The sequence below is a fragment of the Macaca nemestrina genome, chromosome 3 (genome assembly GCF_043159975.1).
Source record: "Macaca nemestrina isolate mMacNem1 chromosome 3, mMacNem.hap1, whole genome shotgun sequence".
Classification (NCBI taxonomy): domain Eukaryota; kingdom Metazoa; phylum Chordata; class Mammalia; order Primates; family Cercopithecidae; genus Macaca; species Macaca nemestrina.
This window is the reverse complement of record NC_092127.1, coordinates 156,621,104-156,643,166: the sequence shown is the minus strand read 5'-3', so window position 1 is coordinate 156,643,166 and position 22,063 is coordinate 156,621,104. Positions and strand designations below refer to the sequence as shown.

Here is a 22,063-nt window from a genome sequence, read left to right as displayed (position 1 = left end):
CTTGAGTTTGTGTTGCAATGCCTGGGACATGAACGGGCCATGAAAGTTCTGGGGCTTCCAGGCAATGGCCTTGTGTGAAGTCATCTTACAAGTGTCCATCTTGAAATCATAAAGTGGATTTAAAAAGAAGTAGCAGTGCCACAGTTTATCACCAAGAACTTATTTTAATGGAAATGGGTCTAGTGTCCCTTCATGCAACAAGACAGACGAACAAAAAACAATGGTCCTAATTAGCTATGAGTGATCTTATATCCAGGTGGAAACAAAGGGCACGTGGACATGTATATATCTCTTAGGTGAAATCACACATGTTGTGAAGGGTAGAAAAACGAAGCACCAAGCAGTGCTTTAGTCTGCAAAGGAAAGTTTTTAGCCATAGGCGTGTTGGCTAGTCATTCCCCTTGACACTGCGAAGGAGCAGATGTATGAGGTGGCAAGTCTGTGTCTATCTAGCTGCTTTTAAAAAATAAAAGGAACTTTTTAAGCATTTTGCCTTTTCTTCTACATATCCCAATAGAAATGTGACTATAAATCATTACAAAACCACTTTTTAGGCAATGTATAGTTCACTGAGATTACTTAGATCTGGATATACTAGGAGATAATATCCAGGAAAGATAATACATTAACACAATAATGCAGTATATTTCAGTAAAAATAGAATAAATAAAATAAAAATATTTTAAGCTGTATTTAACAGGTTAATTAAAAATATGGTAAGACATACAAGGCATCGTGAACATGGCTGCCTGTTTACCGAATCACAGATCTAAAGAATGCATAGATAGATAACTGAAGTGTCACTAAGATATCAGGTAAAACATTGGCATCCTTTCACAGACAAATACACACATACTTTCATACATACTTTTTGGCCATGGCAGAAAGTGTCTGAACATACTGTTTAACATAATTTTACAAAATTAATTTGCATTTACCATACAATGCCATTTTCAAAACAAAACATCTGCAGTAAAGTTTTCAATATGTTATGTAAAGGCTATCATTCATCTTAATGCATCCTATAATTGCATATATAAATCAGTTTGCTACTTAAAGCTAGCTCAGAATTCTTGATCTTGAAAACAAGCAAATGTATGCCTTAAAAGATGAAGAGGGGGTTCTGGTAGAGATTTCCAATATAAAAGTGGGTAATTTGTTTAGAATTTTGAAATTTATCACACTAAAACGTTTCACTACAGAGACCATGATGAAAGATCACTGTAAATGATTTCTGAACAGCTTTTCAAAGGGCACGGCAAGAATTTTCTTAATGCAGTGATTTCTTATGATGTCATTGGTTACTTCAGATCAGTAGTGTTGGTGAAAAGTAGATTGCATTTCTAAAGTAGCATAGTTTTGTCATAACATTAGGGTGCTAAGACAATTCCAGTCCCCCTGCCCCCCACCCCTCATGAATTCTGAAGGAATGGCTGGTAGAAAAGCCACCCACTCATTCCATCATGATCTCTGGTGGCTAAGTACCATGAGTTAGGAATGTCTCTACCACAAGTAGCATCTGGAAAAGCTCGTAGATGGAACAGGCTGTGAATGTAGAATCCTGTCCTCTACCACACGTTTGAGGCACACTGTAGGAAAACAGTCCTGGACTTAGAGAAGGCAATGGCATCATCATTAATACCACTGCGTAAGGAATTTGGACATCTTTCTCCCACTCATATAGGGAATTCTAAGATTGCCTGACAATAGATCTTTCCATACCTGCTCTTCTTAGTATATGCCGAGTCGTTCTGGAAAGGCTCTTCCTGACAGATATGGAGGCAGCATAACACAGCAAGTATGGGCGTCGGGAGCCGTGGGTCCTAGTCCTGGTTATCTCATGAACTTTGGTGAGATCTTAGGCCAGTGGGTTTAGCCTCCTGGTACTTAATATTTTTACTTCTAAAGTGTATTAGTACCTTCTCTACCTTGTAAGGCTCAAATGTGATAAGAATGTGGAAATCATTTAGACAAGTACATAGCAGTGCATAAACATAAAGCATTACTTTTATAATTGGATGTTGTAAATGTTAATTTTAACATTAAAAAGTAAACAAGACTAATATTGAGATTGATCGCCTTAGCAACTTCCTTTTAAAACGACAATGTCAACAAGAGTCTAAATCTGTATGTCTTTACAGCTAAGTTTCTCATCTACATAAAAAGGAGCAGGAAAATGCTATTTTTGGGAAACTTGTTAAATAGTCCATTATTTCTATGTAGACTTTGCTCAGATATGAAAATTTCAAATCTTCAAAGTAAAAATGGAAAAAATATAAATTTAAAAATGTATCTAGTTGAGTCCAACAAATTCTAATATTAAATACATAAATTCAAGGAAAGGTTCAACCTAATGTAATTTGTTGCCATGGACAATAAATGATGGACAGACAGCTTTCTGGGCAAAAAGCATCAGAGGGGGACTGAGCTGGATGCAGAATTCCAGCAGAACCTTTACCTCTAGCACATGGACTAGCAAAAATAACATGGTAGAAATCGAAAATAATCGTGCATGATGGAAATATCAATGATATTTCCTCAACTTCAAATTGCATATCAGCTAGTTCTCAAACTAAGGATGAAAGGCTGATGAGGAGTATTTCATCTTAATGTTTATGTAGAGAATGGCCATAGTGAACTATAATTCTCTAGCTGCACCGTACAATATAAGGCAGAAGTTTGAAATATGTCCCACCCAAAATGCATTATGATTTTATTAATCTCTTTTAAAAATAATCAGTTTGAAAACCATCTGAAAAGAAAAGCTATGTTTTGTTCGATTTTAATTCCTCAAATTTAGTTTTTCATCAATTTTGAAGTTTCACTTTTTCCAACATCCCACAAACAGCTGTAGACATGAAATGGTATCCATGTGTCAAAGAGCTTGTCAAGGAAAGCTGCCAGTTGGTTTCTATACTGATGCCAACAGCCAATTTTGTCAACCAACAGGTTCAATTTTATGAAAAATTAAAACACAAACTCGCCATCCTATTTTTACAGCAATTCAATGGTATCTGCTATGCAGTGCCTACTCCAATGTGGATAACAGGGCAAAGTGCAGTAGGACTTAAATGTTGCTTGTGACAGATCCAGCCAAGAAGACAGTGAAACTAACTCACGCATCATTCACTCCAAGGACGCAGCATTAGTTCACTAGGAGGGGTGTGGCCACATTCTTCTCTCTGTATGTGTGAAGTTAAGTAATGTTCACAATATTTACAATAAGAAAAAGACCTTCCACTGCGCATGATGTAACTTACAGCAAAAAAAATTATTCATGCTTCTTTTCATATCACATGATGGTGGCAAGACGAGAGAACATGCTTGTCTAACACTGCTTGGTTAAGGGTAAATTCTCTGAAGACAAAGCATCAGCAACTGGATGGAAGGTCAGATGGCAGAGTTCATTTTCTTTAGTGTAGCTAGTCAATTTTCAGGTAAATAGCCGAGTCTTTTCCCATGTGCAGCTATGGCGTTTCGGTGACAGGGCGTTTCTGTTTCAAAGTGTCAATGAGGGATAAGACCCCTCGTTTTACATTGGTTGTGACTCTTCTGGTCACTGAGTCTGCTGGCGGTGGAGGTGGTCGAACTTTCTGAGAAGGCGGCCTGGCTACCAAGCACTTCTGATATCGTAACTGAAATAAAACAAAACGTGTTTTAAGGTAATTAATGACATATTATTTCTTCTTCTTTAATATGACTTTAAGTCCCATACATTGACTCCCAAAGGTTAATGACCTAGTTCCTAAACATAAATCCAAGAGTTATTTTTTTCTATATGTGAGTGCTTTAAATTCTTCTAAAATATTAGGCTCAACAAAGGGGTTTTGGCTTTTGCCACCCTTTCCTTCCATCCATTTCCACCCTCCACGTGTCCTCTATATTGACAGTCCGCAGCGAATACACCTCACAGTCAATGAGCTAATGAAACCAGAAAGCATTGGGAGAGAGTGTGTTACACTTTTCATCAGAGACATGCAGATCTAGGTGGGTACTCATGGCGCACTGACAGCACAGTAGAAAGGACATGGTTTGAATCTAAGGTCTATCACTTGTGAACCCCAGGCAAATTGTTAAATCTCTCTGAGCCTCAGTTTCTTCAACTGTAAAATGGCTGAAGAAGGCACTGTTTAGAGAGGGTGTTATGATTAAATGAGGAATGCTGGTAGTGCTTGAGGAACGCCTGAAATAGGTCTACCAACACAGAGGGCATTCAAAAACATTTGTTTCCTTCCCTATTTCCTGTTTTAATTAAAAAGATGAGGTATTAAGATTTCGGGATACATTTTACATACAAGTCTAAATTTTTATGGATTAATTTTTAAAAATCCATTAGCACTGGCACAAGGGATAATTCCTGTTCTTCAGAAATATAACAATGTAGTCCACCTGGTTTTGCATAATGGGAAGGTAAGTAATTCTTTAAGATTAGATAAAAAGTTAAAAGTTATCAAAAAAATTTTTTTTGGTCATCCAAACATTTAAAAATACAGTTGACCTGGCCAGTCATGGTGTTTCACTCCTGTAATCCCAGCACTTGGGGAGGCCAAGGGAGGCGGATCACTTGGGCCCAGGAGTTTGAGACCAGCCCGGGGGACATGGTGAAACCCTGTCTCTACAGAAAATACAAAAATTAGCCAGGTGTGGTGGCACACGCCTGTGGTTCCAGCTACTTGGGAGGCTGAGGTGGGAGGACTGCTTCAGCCTGGGAGGTCAAAGCTGCAGTGAGCTGTGAGTGTGGCCACTTCTCTCTAGCCTGGGCGACGGAGAGAACCCTGTCTCAAAATAAACAAATAATGAAAATACAATACAGCTGATCTTTGAACAACAGAGTTTGAACTGTGCAGGTCCACTTATATGAGGATTTTTTTCAACCAAACACAGATTGAAAATAGTATTCCTGGTTTGCAAAACCCAATTATTCACAGGGCAGACTTTCCCTCTGCGTGGGTTCTGCAGGACCTGAATATGCAGGATTCTGGTATACTCAGAGGTCCTAGAACCAATCCCCTATGTATATACCAAGGCAGGACTGTCATTCCATGGCTTTTTTAAAAAAAATCAACTTAAATATTAACAAGCTCTTTAGTAATGGAACAGGCTGATGTCCCTGTAAGAAGCAAGACTCTGGGGGAAGGATATGGTGCAGTGTTCTATCATACCTTTTAGGCCACAAAACAACCCCTTTCAAATTAATCATATGAAAAATGATGATTGATTACATGTCTCCTCTGTGTAAGATATCTTACTAGGCCCACATCACAACTCAAACCACACACATCTACAGCACGGATTTATACATGGCAACCTGGGACTCTGGACTTGGAATTTCAAACCGTAGTCACACACATGCAGCGTGAATCAAAGCCGCACCTAAGTGTTGGATTTCATAAAGGATCCCTCTCTGTTCTATTCTAAATTTTGCCAAAATGTCTTCTGTTGGGCCTATACCACACAGCTGTAAAATATGCCTAAAAATTAAGTAGATTCAAAAGAATGTTAGTGTCAGTAGATATTCACATGGTATAAATTCACATATGGATCTTTCACATGGAGAATCATGCAGATTTGAACCAAGAAGAAAGCCCCTGAGCCAGAAACACTGGATTCAGAGCGGGCGGGAGGGAAGAACGGTTTGATTTTACTAGTATGCCTTACACTAGATTGGCTGAGCTGGGTCCACTCGTTGCAGTGATACAATTAAAATAGGAAGCAAATGAGTAAAAGTTGTTTCCAAGAGGGAAAATGAATCTGAGAATCAGAAAACCAGCTGTAGCCAAGAGATAAAGCTCATTGTCGTTATCACTTAAAACGTATAATTAAGTCTGAAAGCCATTCATTTTATGACTAAAACCATCTGCTATGATCTGTTGCAACTTCATAAAATACCAAAATAGTCGTCATCCATTTTCACTGGGCTGAAATCTCCCATTTTCTATTTTCTTCACAGATCTCCTTTATCTCATCAACTCCTTGCACCTGGTCAGCGGGTTCACCTGACTCCTCTACTGTCCCTGCTCCCCTGAACCCCAGCCCTGCTCCTGCATATTCAGGGTGTCTGAGTTAGAATCCTGGCCCCACAGTTCTTGGGGGAAGTTAGCCACTCTCACAGAGGATGGTGTAAGTGTGACACCAGATAACAAGCGTCTAACGCCAGCCTTCCCTTCTCCCTCCTTCTTGCTCTGTTTCAAATGATAAAGGTCAAGTGGCTCTTTTCTGTGCCCCACCTTTGCCATCTGCTCTCCCACCTCATCCTTTTAACATTTTTGTTAGACATAGGGCCGTTCTATGTTGCCCAGGCTGGACCTGAACTCGTGGGCTCAAGGGGTCCTCTCACCTCAGCCTCCCGAGTAGCTGGAATTACAGGTGCAAACTTTCCCTTCATTCGTAACCTCACAATATGCTGTATGGGGGAGTTGGGGGCGGTTAGAGAACTCCCTTCCCTTCCCTAAGCTCCACCCATTCTTGGTTCTCAGCATCTTCTGGACTATCCCAAAGTAAAAGGCCTCTAACTAATTCAGAAGTGAAGTCCCTATACGTGGCTTTTTTTTTTTTTTTTTGAGACAGGGTCTCACTTTTTCACCCAGGCTGAGGTGCAGTAGTGCAACCTCAGCTCACTGCAACCTCTGCCCCCAGGTTCAAGCAATCCGCCCACCTCAGCCTCCCTGAGTAACTGAGTCGACAGGTGCATGCCACCACACCCGGCTAATTTTTGTATTTTTTGGTAGAGACGGGTTTCACCATGTTGGCCAGTCTGGTCTCAACCTCCTGACCTCAAGTGATCCGCCCACCTCAGTCTCCCAAAGTATTGGGATTACAGGAGTGAGTTACTGCACCCAACCTCCTCGGTTCTTTATCTACCACCATTTTCCACAAAAGAAAACCTGGGCATGGTGGTGCTCCCCTGTCGTTCCAGGGAGGAGTTCAAGACCAATCTGGGGAATACAGCAAGACTCCATCTCTTAAAAAAAAAAGCGGGGAGGGGCAGGCCTCTCCTGTCCTGAAATAAACACATGACCAAACCCTCCAATGCTACCCGCCCTTCAAGCTCCCCCTCACTGGCAAACTTTGTAAGTTATCTGCTTTTAGGGCCTCCACGTCTTTTTCTTCCCAGTTACTTCTCAATCTAGCACAGTCTCATACTTATTTTTCTTGTTTATTTTTTTGAGACAGGGTCACGTTCTGTCACCCAGGCTGGACTGCAGTGGTGCCATCACAGCTCACTGCAGCCTCGATCTCCTGGGTTTGAGCCATGCTCCCACCTCAGCCTCCTCAGAAGCTGGGACTACAGGCATGTGGCACAGGCTGAAAGTGAAGATCCTCATACTTTTATTTACAGCACTTTCTACACTGTAACAGAGTTTGGGTTTCTGTGTCTTGCCCACTAAACCTGAGCTCTACAATGCAAGGATTGTATCTCAGTCATGCTGAACACCCCAGATTCCAGCCCGCAAGTGTGAGGCTGAATTAAATGAAGCACAGGGCTTCACATGCAGCAGTTCTCCCCCAACCAGGCAGCTCGGCGCCTCTCAAAGCCTCTGCTCCTGTTTGTTCCCAACGCTGCTCTCCTGGCGTGCACACTCCTCCTCTCCCACCTGCAGAAGGTAACTGGCCTCCTGCCTGATCGCCACCTCAGCCTTGTTCCTCCAACCTATCCTTTACTTTGTCGTCTTCTTTTTTTTGCTGGATACTCTTCTAAAATCTAAATTTATTAATTTAGATTAATTATTAATCTAAATAATTACTGGGTGCGGTAATAATTAATGGGTGCGGTAAATAATTAATGGGTGGGTGCGGTGGCTCACACCTGTAATCCCAGCACTTTGGGAGGCTGAGATGGGTGGATCACCTGAGGTCAGGAGTTTGAGACCAGCCTGGCCAACATGGTGAAGCCCTGTCTCTACTAAAAATATAAAAAATTAGTCGGGTGTGGTGGTGGGCGCGTGTCTTCCCAGCTACTTGGGAGGCTGGGGCAGGAGAATCACTTGAACCCGGGAGGCGCAGGTTGCAGTGAGCTTAGATCGTGCCACTGCACTTTAGCCTGGGCAACAAGAGCAAAACTTCATCTCAATAAATAAATAAATAATAAAATCTAAATACAATCAATTCAATCCCCAGTTTAGCGATCCCTGCTGAAGAAAATCAGGCCTCCACACACCATCCTAAGCCCACCATGATCCGGACTGCACCTCCTTCCACTCGGGCCCAGCACCCAACCTGCTGCTAGAACACACCTGCCCACAGGCTCTGGTGCCCACACTCATACAGCACCCTCATTTTTTTCTGAGATGGGTTTCCCTCTTGTTGCCTAGGCTGGAGTACAATGGCGTGATCTCGGCTCACTGCAGCCTCTGTCTCCCAGGTTCAAGTGATTCTCCTGCCTCAGCCTCCTGAGTAGCTGGGATTACAGGGATGCACCACCATGCTGGCTAATTTTGTATTTTTAGTAGAGACGGGGCTTCTACATTTGGTCAGGTTGGTCTCGAACTTCTGACCTCAAGTGATCTGCCTGCCTCAGCCTCCCAAAGTGCTGGGATTACAGGCGTGAGCCACTGCACCCAGCCCAGTTCCCTCATTTTTATTTGCAGTGTCTGGCATAAGAGGGGCACAAAGGACACATGATGGAGGAATAATGAGATGTTCTTGTTTGTTTCCAAGTATCCATGTGGTGTAAAGAGTCCTGGCTTTGTCACCTGGCAGACTTGGGGCTGAATCCAGGCTCGGCTCTGTCACCGACAAGCCCTGGGGCCCATTCTCTAACTTTTCTATTTTCTCATAAATAAAACAGAACTAACAACTACCTAACTGAGTTAATGGATATAAATAAAATGTATAAGAACAGTGTACAGAAACCAATCATTGGAAATAAAAGTCATTCAATGTATTGATTTTTAAAGTGCTGAATTGAATCCAAACAGTACCAACTCATGCATGACCAACATTTCACATATGAAATTGATGTGGGATCAAGGATTGACAGTCGTCAAGCTGGTGGTTGTGAAGCTCGTTGGAGCCTCTATCTGGCCCACTTCTTCCAGGAGTCCTGGCCTTTTGAGATGTAATCTGTTTCTCATAACTGATTCTGGCCCTAGGAATGACAGCGTTATAAAGTAAAGCATTACTTTAGGGATAGGGTTTTTTCCATTTCCGTGAGTGATTCTGCTCTAATGCATGGCATATTAGAGATGAGCAGAGGCGAGAGGGCTCAACAGCCCGTACTGGGATTACTCACCATGCAGGCGGCCTGCACGGCCTCAGACACGTTACCAGCATTAGGCTCGCACCAGAAAACGTGGCACTCAAAGCGCTGGTTCCCCGTGTCCATGATGAAGGCAAATGTGTGGACATCCTTCCCGACACCCATGAAGGACAGGAATCGCACACGACATTCCACTAAGACTTCCTCTTCATTCTGCAGGAGACATTATGCGGCATCCAATCAGGAGGTGCCAGGATCAGGCTTAGAGTGGCAGCACATAGGGACTGGCATTCAGAAAGTATAGCCAGGCCAATTCAGAAAGGACTTGTGTTTTTCTCAAAAGTGGAACCTTGCCAAAGGTCTGAAGAGGCCATCACTGTGTGGCTACCCTGTTCCGGAGGTCATGTTTGCTCTGAACTGCACTGCTGTCATGGGCTGTGATGTGCGTCCCATTCTCCATTATTGCATGTGGCTGTGAGTTCACTGTCGGGAGGAGCAATGCCGTCTACACTTGTTACATCTAGCCCAATACAGGACACCCGGTGGCCCAAAACCCATTTGCCCAAGTAAACCCCCAGAGCACCAGAAAAAAGGGATTCACGGTGTCTTTCTTCGTCCAGTGATTCTTACCCAAACTAAACAACACATTGAATCACATTTCCATCTAAAACCATATAAAACAAAAAGCTGCCAAATCAACAAAAAGTTGTCAAATTGTTTTTTTCTTTTCTTTCTGGCAAACTGGTGTCCATCTGGGATCCATATGAGGCAGCTAAAGAAATGTTCAGAATTCTTTCTTATAGGGATGAACACTACATCCTTTGCAAGAACCATATGCAAGTTCTGAATTAATAAACACATCCAAAATGTTGACTTTTGGATCATTAACATCTTGACTTATTAAATATTCACTCTGGTGCCTTGGGAGTGTTTAATGAGCAAAGTACGCTAGTGTGAGAGGTTGGGAAGTTTTCTCAGGAGGAAGGAGGCTGTGGTGGAGATCTGGGTAAGGGTCAGGTAGGCAGAGGGTGGAGCATGGAGGGTGCAGTGCTTGTGATGACGCTGGGGTGGGGAAGGGCGGGACCTGCTTGAAGAGCGGAGGAGAGCTCAGCATGCCAGCTGGAGGCAGGCAACGCGCACCCTGCTCCTCTCTCCAGGGTGAACCGGGCGGCTGTGGAGCAGGCTGATGACTGGTGGTCTTTCCATGGCAGGTGCTCACAGAGGCAGAATAGAAAAGTAGGCTCGAGTCTGGGCCAGGCTGCCTGGATTTGAGTCCTGATCCCATTGCTTCCAACTGTGTGACGCTGGGCAAATGACTGAGCCTCTCTATGCTTCAATTTTTTCAACCACAAAACTGGGATAATTTGGGCTGAGGCTAATGTGGCCTCTCTCAAGACAGCCAGTAGCTCCTTCTGCTACCGAGAGAGTCACAGGGTTCTCCCGAATGGAAGCATCTTCTGCTTCCCAGCCCCAGATCACACAGCCCAGGCAACACGGGCGCCCTGAGAGTGAGCGACGGCTAGCCTCACACTGTCACCTCTAGCAAACAACTTGTCTCCGGGGCACATGAGGAAGACAGAATCAGGAGCACCAGAAAAGAAGTTTCTCAGACCACAGGAAAATAGAGGTACGCACAGATTTAGACCCAGACAAAGGGCCAAATCTTTCAAATGCAGGCCATCTTAATCAAGGACGCACAACTCCAGCCTTGACTATGTTCCTAAGTTCCACAGAAAACCACTGTATCTTATACTCACTGTAACCCACACATGCCAATGCCATCGAAGATTCCTTCTCACCTTTTCACCGATGACAGTCACAGTGGCATCGGCCACATTCATGTTCACTGACAGCCAATCCTCCTTGTTGGATGAGGTCATGAGATTTTCTATGGCACTATTCAGAATGTCCATTCCTGGGGACAGAAAAGGATAATTTAAAGTGTCCTAAAGCCACTTACCACACTCAAATGTGGGCCCAAATCACCAATAATAGCTACACCCAGACTGATCTTTTTTAATAAAAGCCAGGACACTTCATTCTCATGTTTGCGCAACAGGAATGAAATACCAGCTTTTGGCTGGGCGTAGTGGCTCGTGCCTGTAATCTCAGCCCTTTGGGAGGCTGAGGCAGGATCATTCGAGGTCAGGAGTTCGAGACCAGCCTAGCCAACACAGTGAAACCCTGTCTCTACTAAAAATACAAAAATTAGCCGGACATGATTGCTTGAACCCAGGAGGCAGAGGTTGCAGTGAGCTGAGATCGCACCACTGCACTCCAGCCTGGGCAAATGAGTGAGACTCTGTCAAAAAAAAAAAAAGAAAGGAAAGAAAGAAAGACAGAAAGACAGAAAAACCAGCCTTTTCAGTAGGAAAGGAGAGTCAGGAGAAGCTCCGGGCACCTGGTGCTGACACGCTGGCTATATAAGCAGAACATGGCCCTTCAGCCTCTCCCCACCCTCGCCATCTCTCGGCTCCTTTACAGTGGATCCCCCGCTTCAGAGGGGCCCTTTTGCCGGCTGCTCCCAGTTTTTCTGGGGGATAGGGGTGGGAGTGACAACTTTCTGGAGGTATCATTCACACGCAATTCACTCATGTAATGTGTACAATCCAGTGGATTTTAGTACATTCACAGAGTGCAACCATCACCATCATCAATTTTTTTTTGAGACAGGGTGTCGCTCTGTCACCCAGGCTGGAGTGCAGTGGTATGATCACGGCTCGCTGCAGCCTTGACCTCCCAGGCTCAGGTGATCTTCCCACCTCAGCCTCCGGAGTAGCTGGGAGTACAGGTACATGCCACCATGCCCAGCTAATTGTTTAATTTTTTTTTTTTTTTTTTTTGTAGAGATGAGGCTTTGCCATGTTGCCTGGGCTGGTCTTGAACTTTAAGCAATCCACCTGCCCTGGCTTCCCAACGTGCTGAGATTACAGGTGTGAGCCACCATGCTGGACCTACCGTAATCAATTTGAGAACATTTCATCACCCCAAAGAGAAACCCCGTACCTGGCAGGGGTCATTCTCCATTTCCCCCCGCCCTCCCAGCCTCTAGCCCAAGGCAACCCTTACCTACTTTCTGACTCTAGAGATCTGCCTATTGTGGACGTTTCGTATGAACGGAATCACACAGTACGCAGTCTTTTGGGACTGACTTCTCTCATAGCATGTTTTCAGGCTTCATCCATATATGCTATAGCACACTTCAGTCCTTCACTCCTTTGTATCACCAAATAAAACTCCACTGTATGGAAGTATCGCCTGTTATTTATCTAACTGTCAGTGGACTTGTCAGGACATTTGGGTGGTTTTGCTTTTTGACTCTCATCAATAATTCTGCTGTGAACATTTGCATACACGTTTTTGTTCATTTCTCTTGGGTCTATGCCTAGGAACTGAGCTGCTGGTTCTAAGGTAACTATGTTTCACCTTCTGAAGAATGCCAGACTGTTTTCTAAAGCAGCTGCACCATCTTACAGCCCCCCCGCAGCGTATGCGGCTTGCGATTTCTCCACAGCCTTTTTTAACCCTGGTGAAGGCTCCATCTCCCAGTCTCCTTTTGGCTTGGTATAGCCCAGCAACTACATTCTGCCACTGGCAAGTGAGCTGAATGCTGTGTGTGCCACTACTGTGTCACTCCTTGACAGCATGAAGCCTCCGCAGCCCTCTCTCCTGGCCCGCCAGCTGACGAGACACGAAGCAGGTGCCCCGGCCTCAGAGATGGAGGCCTCGTTTCACAGCAGCAGAGCTCTTCCACAGCCCTGGCTCACACAGCTCTAGACTTCTGGGTACACAAGAAATCCATGTCTGTATTGCTAAAGTCCTGTACGCTGGGGATGGCAGGTCAAAGCAGCAGGGCCTGTCCCTCTACTGATCTTTTGATCAGGACCGTTTATGTTCTCTGGCAGGTGACAGGGTGACAGCTTGATTCAAGACGAGGCACGAGAGTAAACAGCCGACCTCACCCTCCTTGGAGGGAGGGCGAACGCCTCCTGTGAGCTCCCGCACACTTGCAAAGTGGAAAGACAATAAACGTTTCACATACCGACTGGTTTGTCTACAGGTAGCATGCCCAGGTACTGCACGTGGAACTTCTGGACCAGCTCAGTCTTTGGTGTTGGAAAATCTACTATAGGGAACAAAAGCAACACATCTTTCTCAGTGGTTCCAACACACATGTACACAAGAGCCATAGCTCTGCATCATCAGAATGCTCAGGACACCCCCTGTGCCATAACGCCCTATGTTTCTGGATGGAAATGTAGCAACTATTCTACAAGAGCAGCATTACTCCACATAGTGGGGCTCTGTCAAAATCCTGTTCAACTTTCAAGACAGGAATGCATTTGAAAGCAGGAGGTGGCATCTCTGTGTTAAAGCTGCTACCGTCTCTTTGATGTATATTACGTAGCAGCTTTTGGTGTCTTATTTAATTAGGTGTGGTTGATGCCCACAGAAAATGCAATCTCAAAGGGCACAACCAGAGACATAGGAAAATAACTGAGTTCCCTCAGTACTCAACGACCATGTTTTCTTTTTCTTTTTTTTTTAGAGACAGAGTCTTGTTCTGCTGTCCAGGCTGGAGTGCAGTGGTGCGGTCTCGGCTCACTGCAACCTTCACCTTCAACCTTCATCACCTGAGAATTGCTGGGTTCTAGCAATTCTCCTGCCTCAGCCTCCTGAGTAGCTGGGACTACAGGTGCACGCCGCCACACCCGCCTAAGTTTTTGCATTTTGGTACAGACGGGGTTTCACCGTGTTGCAGAGGCTGGTCTCTAACTCCTAAGCTAGGGCAATCCACCCGCCTCAGCCTCCCAAAGTGCTGGGATTACAGGCATGAGCCACCACGCCTGGCCCATGTTTTCTGTTTTTAAGATTAGTCAAGTATAGTAGTGAGAAGGGGAGAAAGAGGAGGACAAGGAGGTTGATCTGTAACTGGCTGAACCATCAATTGAGGTAACTCACTACCTTCAGACCAGCCCAACCCACGTGTTTTTAAACTAGCTGGGGTTCTTACCCCAGGTTGCACATGAGTTATAATAGGAAGAACATAAAATACAAAATAAAATGAAAACAAAGGCAAAAACTAAAGACAATATTCTTTAATCTTGTCCAGTAACAACAAAACTCATTCTGGCTTTGTGCCTAACCCTAGTGATGCAAAATCAACTCTGTGCCTCTGTGGGGCCCAGCGTGTGGGTTCAAACTGTGCTGAGCTGAGTGTGCTCTTTAAGGAGACTGGAAATGCCAGAGAAGCATGTGAGAGCCTTCAGTCCTGGACCGGGGCACAGGGCCATAATGAAGACAGGAGGTGCTGCTGACTTACCTTGCAAAGGGACGTCGAGGTTCGCATTGGCCCTTTCCTGTAAGGAGCTGCAGGCCAGGGCTTTGGCATTCTTCCGTTCAGCCATAATCTAAGGGGGAAAAAGCACAGCTTTGGAGTGTGGGTTCAAGCCCCCATGTCTTCAGCTATTCCAGCCCGTAAAGTGTCTAGGTTGATTTCACTTCCAAGTTAGATCAGCTTTAGTCTACTGCCTGAAATTCCACCCTGTATCTCTGGGCTACATATTTTGTGGAGGAATTCTGCTAATTTTCTCTGGGGATGATAGGTGAAAAACTATTCCTCAGAGTAGCAGTCCCCTGATTGCTTGGAATGGACTTTTTCCATTCACCAGGCTCCCGCCTCTACTAGAAACAACTCAAACGAGTCTCCCTGGTCTTGCATGGACCCTGCCGGCCCACAGTGGCCAGTGGCAGCCACAGCAATGGCTTCTTCCGGTGCTTCCAAATGCCACCCTTTGAAGACAGAGTACATGGGTTCAAACTGCACTTCTGCCACTTACTAGCTGTGTGACCTCGACCTTGGGCAAGTGACCTGACCTCCAGTGTCTCGAGTGCACATGGAGGTGATCATAGTATTTGTCTCAGACAGTAGTTCTGAGGATCATGAGTGGCTGTGTAAGCACAGGGAAGGCCCAGACAGCATAAGTGCTGAGAAATGTTCCCTGATGACATGCTTCGGCTGTGTCCTCACCCAAATCTCATCTTGAATTGTAGCTCCCTTAATTCCAATGTGTTATGGGAGGGACCTGGTGGAGATAACTGAATCATAGGGGCAGTCTCCCCCGTACTGTTCTCGTGGTGGTAAGTCCCACGAGAGCTGATGGTTTTTATCAAGGGTTTCCCCTTTCACTTGGCTCTGATTCTCTCTTGCCTGCCGCCATGTAAGACTTGCCTTTCACCTTCCACCATGATCGTGAGGCCTCACCAGCCACATGGAACTGAAAGTTCATAAAACTTCTTTTTCTTTATAAATTACCCAGTCTTGGGTATGTCTTTATTGGCAGTGTGAAAACAGACTAATGCACCTGCCATTTCTGCTGTTATCCTCAAACTGCTCTAAATTGCTTCTCTTCTGTAAAGGACACCGATGCCTGCTTTACTTAAGAGTAAAGCACTTTATACTCCTGTTCTCCACCAGTTACATATGGTGCTGTGGGTTTAGGGACTGAAAGAAGCCCACCCTTTAGTGACCTCAAAAGTAACTTGGATCTTCATTCCCAGACTAAGTTTTCCATTCCAAGTGGATTGAAAGTCATTTCCACCACAGACCTCCACTCTGCCTATCTCCAGATCCATGTCCGGGGCAGCGAGCAAGAGGGCTGCTGACAAGAATAAAATCAAGTGTTTCCTGCACACTTATTCTGTGCCAGGCCATGTTCTGGGGGCTTTATGCCACAATAAAGCTCCATAAAGGCAAGGACTTTTTTTTTTTTTTTTTTTCTGTTTTGGTCATTGTTCTCTCCCCAGTGCCTTTGATGGTGCCTGGCACATAAATGGCATTCCATTCTATGTGTTGCATGAATGAATGAGAAACGAAATCCAGGGAGCAGGCTGCAATGCTGCAAACGGCAGCAACACCCCAGTCTCATCAATGCAAGAATGTGAACATGGGCTGGAATAAACGTGGTGATCTCAAGACCAGTGTCCATCCTGCACGTCCCCATCATGTGAGTCAGAGCAGCAGACTGGGGCGTTCTTTCATTCTGAGGCTGGGGACAGCTCCCTGTCCCTCCCTCAGGCACCATGGCTTGCACCTCCTGCCGGGTAACAGGGTGGGCCAATCCCTGGCCTGGGTTGGGTCTTGCCAGCTAAGGAGGAATTGTGGGAGTGACGCTCGGTTATGATGTCAGCCTGAATCAGAAAGGTGACATTCAACAGAAGGGATGGCAAAATTCTGCATTTAAATTCAAGAAATTAAGCAAGTCTGGGGCATGGAACAGGCCTGGCTGAAGGAAACTTGTGTCAGTGTCTTGGGGGTTCGGCTGCCACCATGTGAAGAGAAATCAGGAGGTGATGTGGTTGCCAAGAACATCGAGCACCACAATAGTGTATCCATGGAGGTCAAAGGACAGAGCAGCCCCTGGTCTGCTGTCCGCTCACTTTTGGAATACTCTGTTCATCTGGGGGATCCAAAAAGAGTGTGCCCAGAAAACGATGGTTAGGGGCCTAGAATAGCCATGCGACCCAAAGGTGGCTGCAGAGATGGGGTGGGGGATCTGGAGAGGGAGGAAGTCAGGGGCAAGAAGACTCAATGACAGATGCTTGTCCAGCACCTCTAAAACACACAACACATGGCGAAACACAGCAAGGTTTTAAGTGTCTAAAGAGCTGGCCAGCAAAGAGAATGGGGGACCTTTCTCTGCTGCTACAGATGGCAGATCTCCAGTCAGTACCTGGAGGTTCCAAGAGGAAGATTTTGGGTCAACGTAAAGAAGAAATCTGTAACAGCCAGAGCTGCGCAGTAATAGAACCTCCCCCTGAAAAGTAAGAGACTCCATCTGTGGGAGTCTATGGGTGTGCAGGCCAGAGGGTGGGGGGATGTCTGCAAGGGGGCTGTTATGCTTGTGGGAGGCGGAGGCTGGACTGCTGACGCCAGACTATTTGTTCTCATTCTGAGGCTCTGTGACTCTGGTTAAGGAAGCGGGACCCTCACTAGCATGAGACAGTGACCGCAGTCTTGCCTCCCAGCTGGACAGGGAGCTTCTACGGGACACTGTGTGTCCTCAGGAAGTCCGTGTGTGTTAACAGCTCCCTGCATTTGCAGAAACCCCAGATGGTTTCTTGCCACCTCCTTTCCTGTAGCCTTTTTCTCTACCCACATTGACCTCAGGTCAGATGGCCCTGCCTCTGGAAAATCCACCTTGACCCCTTTCTCCTGTTTTCCAGGGTGTACGTATCTCTGTCATTGTTGTGCCTACCTGAGATATGTATGTTTCCAGGCTGCGGGAGGGACTACGGTTCTATTCATTTTGTGCAGATGGAGTGCTACTCAGAGTGATGCCTGGCCTGCAGCAAGAATACTTCAACGACTCTGGCTGAACAGTCTGCCTACTTCTCCCTGAGCTTACTGCAGGTCGATGTGCCCCCTCCCCTGCCCTTCCACGTCCCTTCATGCAGTAAGAAAAAAAGAGCGAGGCGGCCCGCACTGCCCTGACGCGCCTCACCTTGGAGCAGATCTCGTGGAGACTTGTGGCAATGGCTTTTGCTGGTGTGTCACATCGAAATACATGACATTTCAAAATTCTTGTGTCTTTATCTCTTGCTACATAAGCAAAATCCCTGTGCAAGCAAAATGTATCAGGACATTAGTAAGAGAAACTGATTACCAACACATACTTTAGTTATGAAGTTACCTGAGCTAGCAGCCAGCATGTCAATGGTAAACAATGTATGCAATGATTAAAAGAAAATTTAATTTCAACAACTTCCTAACATATAGGTTTATGACAATTAGAAATTGATTTCTGAGTAAAATACCTACCATGTGGGATACGTGCAGTGGCTCACATCTGTAATCCCAACATTTTGAGAGACCAAGGTAAGATGATTGTTTGAGGCCAGAAGTTTGAGACCAGCTCTTGAACCAGGCAACATAGTGAAACCACTGCCAAAAAAAAAAAAAAAAAAAAAAAAAAAAAAAAAAAAAGGCCAGGTGCAGTGGCATGTACCTGTAGTCCCAGCTATTCTGGAGGGTGAAGTGGGAGAATTGCTTGAGCCCAGGAGTTTGAGGTTGCAGTGAGCTATGATCGTACCACTGTGCTCTAGACTAGTCAACAGAGCAAGACTTAGCCTCTAAACATTTTTTTAAAAAGACTGTGTGTGGTGGCTGACGCCTGTAATCCCGGCACCGGGAGGCTGAGGCGGGTGGATCACTTGAGGTCAGGAGTTCGAGACCAGCCTGGCCAACACAGTGAAACCCTGTCTCTAGTAAAAATACAAAAAAATTAGCCAGGTATGGTGGCGGGCACCTGTAGTCCCAGCTACTCGGGAGGCTGAGGGAGGAGAATGGCGTGAACCCGGGAGGCAGAGCTTGCAGTGAGCCGGGATCGGGCCACTGCACTCTAGCCTGGGCGACTTAGCAAGACTCTGTCTCAAAAAAACAAAACAAAACAAACAAAAATTAGCTGGGCATGGTGATGGGCGCCTGTAATCCCAGCTATTTGGGAGGCTGAGGCAGGAGAATCGCTTGAACAACCCGGGAGGCAGAGGTTCCGGTGAGCCGAGACTGTGCCACTGCACTCCAGCCTGAGTGACAAGGGCGAAACTCCCTCTGAAAAAAAAAACCTACAATAACTTCAAAACCCAGTCTGTTGAACTCTTGGAATCTCTAACAACCCTTAGTGCACACTGAATTTCACAGATCCCTTCTGTCTAGTGTAACATCATGTTATGATTAGAGAACACAAAGGCTTGAAGAACGCATGAATCGCATGATGATATAATGACATGGACCGTGGTGCAAACAATAGGCGCTGATGTATACACATGTGCACAGACAATAGCGCTGATGTATACACATGTGCACAGACAATAGGCGCTGATGTATACACGTGTACAGACAATGGGCCAGCCCACGGCTGACTGAGACAGCTGAAGGGCAATCACAGGGAGTCAGAACACAGACACCATGGACTAGCAGTCCTATCAAAGGCCTTTGATTGTGTTAAACACGTCTCAGACTCCAGATCTCAGAGTGATGGCAGCGGCGGCGCATTATTTTACTGCTTGCTCAGACACCTCGGACACCACGGTGAGCATGCCGCTGACGAGTGTTCGCGTTTGTTCTACTGATAAAAAAGGATACTGACTGTGACATCACTTGGATTCAAAACAACCATGCGATACGACTATATTTCTTAATGTTAACATTGGAGGACAGCGGTTCAAAGATGAAAGTGTTTTTACATATATATACACACACGTTATATATATGATATATAGGTTTTATATATGATATATATGTTTATATATGTTATATATACACACACACACACACACATATAAAAGCCCAGCTTTACCCATCCGGAACGGATCACAGTGATTTATTTGCATCTGATGCTAAGCCAGGATACTGTCTGGAGATATAACTACAGAGGAATTTTTAAGTTATTTCTCTTTTTTTTTTTTTTTTTTTTTTTGAGACGGAGTCTTGCTGTCGCCCAGGCTGGAGTGCAGTGGCCAGATCTCAGCTCACTGCAAGCTCTGCCTCCCGGGTTTACGCCATTCTCCTGCCTCAGCCTCCTGAGTAGCTGGAACTACAGGCGCCCGCCACCTCGTCTGGCTAGTTTTTTGTATTTTTTTTAGCAGAGACGGGTTTCACAGTGTTAGCCAGGATGGTCTCGATCTCCTGACCTAGTGATCTGCCCGTCTCGGCCTCCCAAAGTGCTGGGATTACAGGCTTGAGCCACCGTGCCCGGCCCCAAGTTATTTCTCTTAAGGTAAGACCTGGCAGCCTTTTCATAGACTATGATGGATACTTTCCCCAAGATAGCCTTGGCAGCCTTGGGAAGGGACAGGGATTTACAATGGCAGGCAACTGGCCATCGTGAAGGTCTGGCCGGAAAACCCTGCCTCACAACCTCACCTCGCCATGCCCCAGGTAGCCCTGCAGTGGGACTCCCTCAGCCCAGGCTCCAGCTCAGCGGCACCTCACCTGGCTGCCCCATGACGCTTTAACCACGGGCTGTCCACACATGACCTCAACATTTCTCCTCCCAACCTCATCCTGCTTCCTGACGTTCTAGCTCAGTGTCCTCCATGCTAGAACCGGACTCCCCCTGCCTCATGTGCCACACCCAGTCCCCACGTTCGTCCTGTTTCACGTCCTGGAAATTTCTGGCATCCATCCCTCCATTTCCAGCCCCCCCACCATGCAGCCATTCTAAGCCGCTCCTTGCCTCCCTGCCTGTGCTCAGGTCATCTCCATCCCTTTGCCAGGACTCAGCTGAAGATGGGTGAGGGCCTGTAAGGTTCCTCGCACACACAGTACACACATGGGGGTACCGCAAGTGTCTAAGTGTGTCTTCTCCTCAACACTCTGCAGCTCCATGAAGACGACTGTGCCTAACTCATCCCAGCGACTAGTCCAGGCCTGGCGTATCGCCGGGACTAATAAGTGTTTGCGGGCTGAGCGGAAGCGTGGGCCTGCGGCACACATCCCTCCTTCCGGCTGGGAAAGTCGGCCTGCGGCACACATCCCTCCTTCCAGCTGGGAAAATCGGCCTGCGGCACACATCCCTCCTTCCGGCTGGGAAAGTCGGCCTGCGGCACACATCCCTCCTTCCGGCTGGGAAAGTCGGCCTGCGGCACACATCCCTCCTTCCGGCTGGGAAAGTCAGCCCAACGCTCAGGCCTAACGGGTTCCACGACTGGGCTGGGGCAAGGCACGGGGCCCACACTTTGAGGGGTGAGCAGTCTTCTCCACACTGTGGTCCTGCGGCCTTCCCATCCAGCCTCAACCACCATCAGGGCAACACATAAGAAATGGACAGAAGACATCCCATTTGGAGATCACACTCAAGGGATGCCTTGCTTCTGGTTCTCCTCCCTAGAGGGTCCTTCAGAAACACACCACGTCTCCCGGCACACAACTCCAATCCTTCCAACTTCCACGTGCAGCCTCCATCTTCCTGCTGCCAAATCTCCCCAAAACTCCCTGTGGTCAACCACACAAAGTTCAAAAACCTCTGGCTGGATTTTGAGAGTTCCAAAATTTGTCCCACCAACTTTCCAGCATGTTCCTCCCACTGCGCGGCACTCCCCACTGCTCCAGAAGAGGTGGGTCTCGTGTCTGCTTGCACTGCTGTCTCCCCTCATGTGGTGGCCAGTGGCCCTCCCCAAACTGTCCAGTGCACGCCCGTCTACTCAGTCTGGCCCAGCTCCGTGGTCCACCTGGTCCTCTGGCCCCAGGACCCTGCTTGTATCTGAATGCCCATGGTATTTACATTCTGTGCTACAAAGAAGAAGAGGTCGTTATATCTTTTGTAGTTACTGTTACAGGTGTCGCCTGTGTCTGTCTTCTAAGTGACAGCAGCAGCCAGAAGGGCCAGGCAATGAGATTCTGGCCACCCACATTCGAGTCTCAGCCCTGCTTTCACTTAGCTATACAACCCTGGGCATGGAATTGGACCTCATCTTTAAGTGAAGGGGTTGAAAAACATGATTTCCAAGTCCCTCCCCGACTCTGACATTGTCTGATAGAAGCTTCCAAGATCCATCAGCCTCTCCACAGTGGCTGGCAGGCCCCAGAGTGCAACATCCCAAGGTTACCGACAGGGCGGATGAACAGACCCTAGTCAATAAGCAATCGATTATTCCTATCGAACTTCGGCTTTGTGCCCTCTGTGCCTCGGTTCTTCCATAGGCAGCCTTTTTAGGCTTAACTTTAAAAAAGTATGATTATTAATCTTCATTTTCCTCTGGCACAGAGGAAGGTGACTGCTGCCTTAAGGGCAACCATCTGGAACCCACAGCTTCCCCAGGGAGAAACTCAGCAGCCTCAGGCATTTTTGGGAGGAATTCTCA

General features: G+C 46.3%; 2 protein-coding genes and 1 long non-coding RNA gene across 17 annotated transcripts in view; 2 read left to right on the top strand and 1 right to left on the bottom strand.

Annotated features, from left to right (window-relative positions):
• The window catches only part of LOC105487719 (NOP2/Sun RNA methyltransferase family member 7), a 64,571-nt gene extending 57,973 nt beyond the window's left edge, over window positions 1–6,598 (top strand). Inside the window, exon 11 of the mRNA XM_071093689.1 lies at window positions 5,951–6,598. Within this exon, the coding sequence (XP_070949790.1) occupies window positions 5,951–6,026 (76 nt within the window). The 3' untranslated portion in view covers window positions 6,027–6,598. The remainder of the gene's footprint in view (window positions 1–5,950) is intronic.
• LOC105487718 (amyloid beta precursor protein binding family B member 2) overlaps window positions 145–22,063 on the bottom strand; it is a 410,283-nt gene continuing 388,364 nt past the window's right edge. For 10 of the 15 annotated variants that reach the window (XM_011751292.3, XM_024794729.2, XM_071093683.1 and 7 more), the window contains 6 exons: window positions 17,704–17,818; window positions 14,523–14,610; window positions 13,242–13,325; window positions 10,999–11,114; window positions 9,233–9,412; window positions 145–3,635 (listed from right to left, as the gene is read on the bottom strand). In XM_011751292.3, coding sequence (XP_011749594.2) covers window positions 3,468–3,635; window positions 9,233–9,412; window positions 10,999–11,114; window positions 13,242–13,325; window positions 14,523–14,610; window positions 17,704–17,818 — 751 coding nt within the window. In that variant the 3' untranslated portion in view covers window positions 145–3,467. Of the gene's footprint in view, window positions 3,636–9,232; window positions 9,413–10,998; window positions 11,115–13,241; window positions 13,326–14,522; window positions 14,611–16,932; window positions 17,017–17,703; window positions 17,819–20,436; window positions 20,460–20,532; window positions 20,738–22,063 lie in introns of those variants that run through there. The other 5 variants (XM_011751293.3, XM_011751301.3, XM_071093688.1 and 2 more) reach the window with 4 other exon arrangements.
• Window positions 15,851–17,647, top strand: LOC139362430 (uncharacterized). Its single transcript, XR_011621341.1, has 3 exons — window positions 15,851–16,206; window positions 16,911–17,023; window positions 17,517–17,647. It is a non-coding gene; the product is annotated as an uncharacterized lncRNA (long non-coding RNA).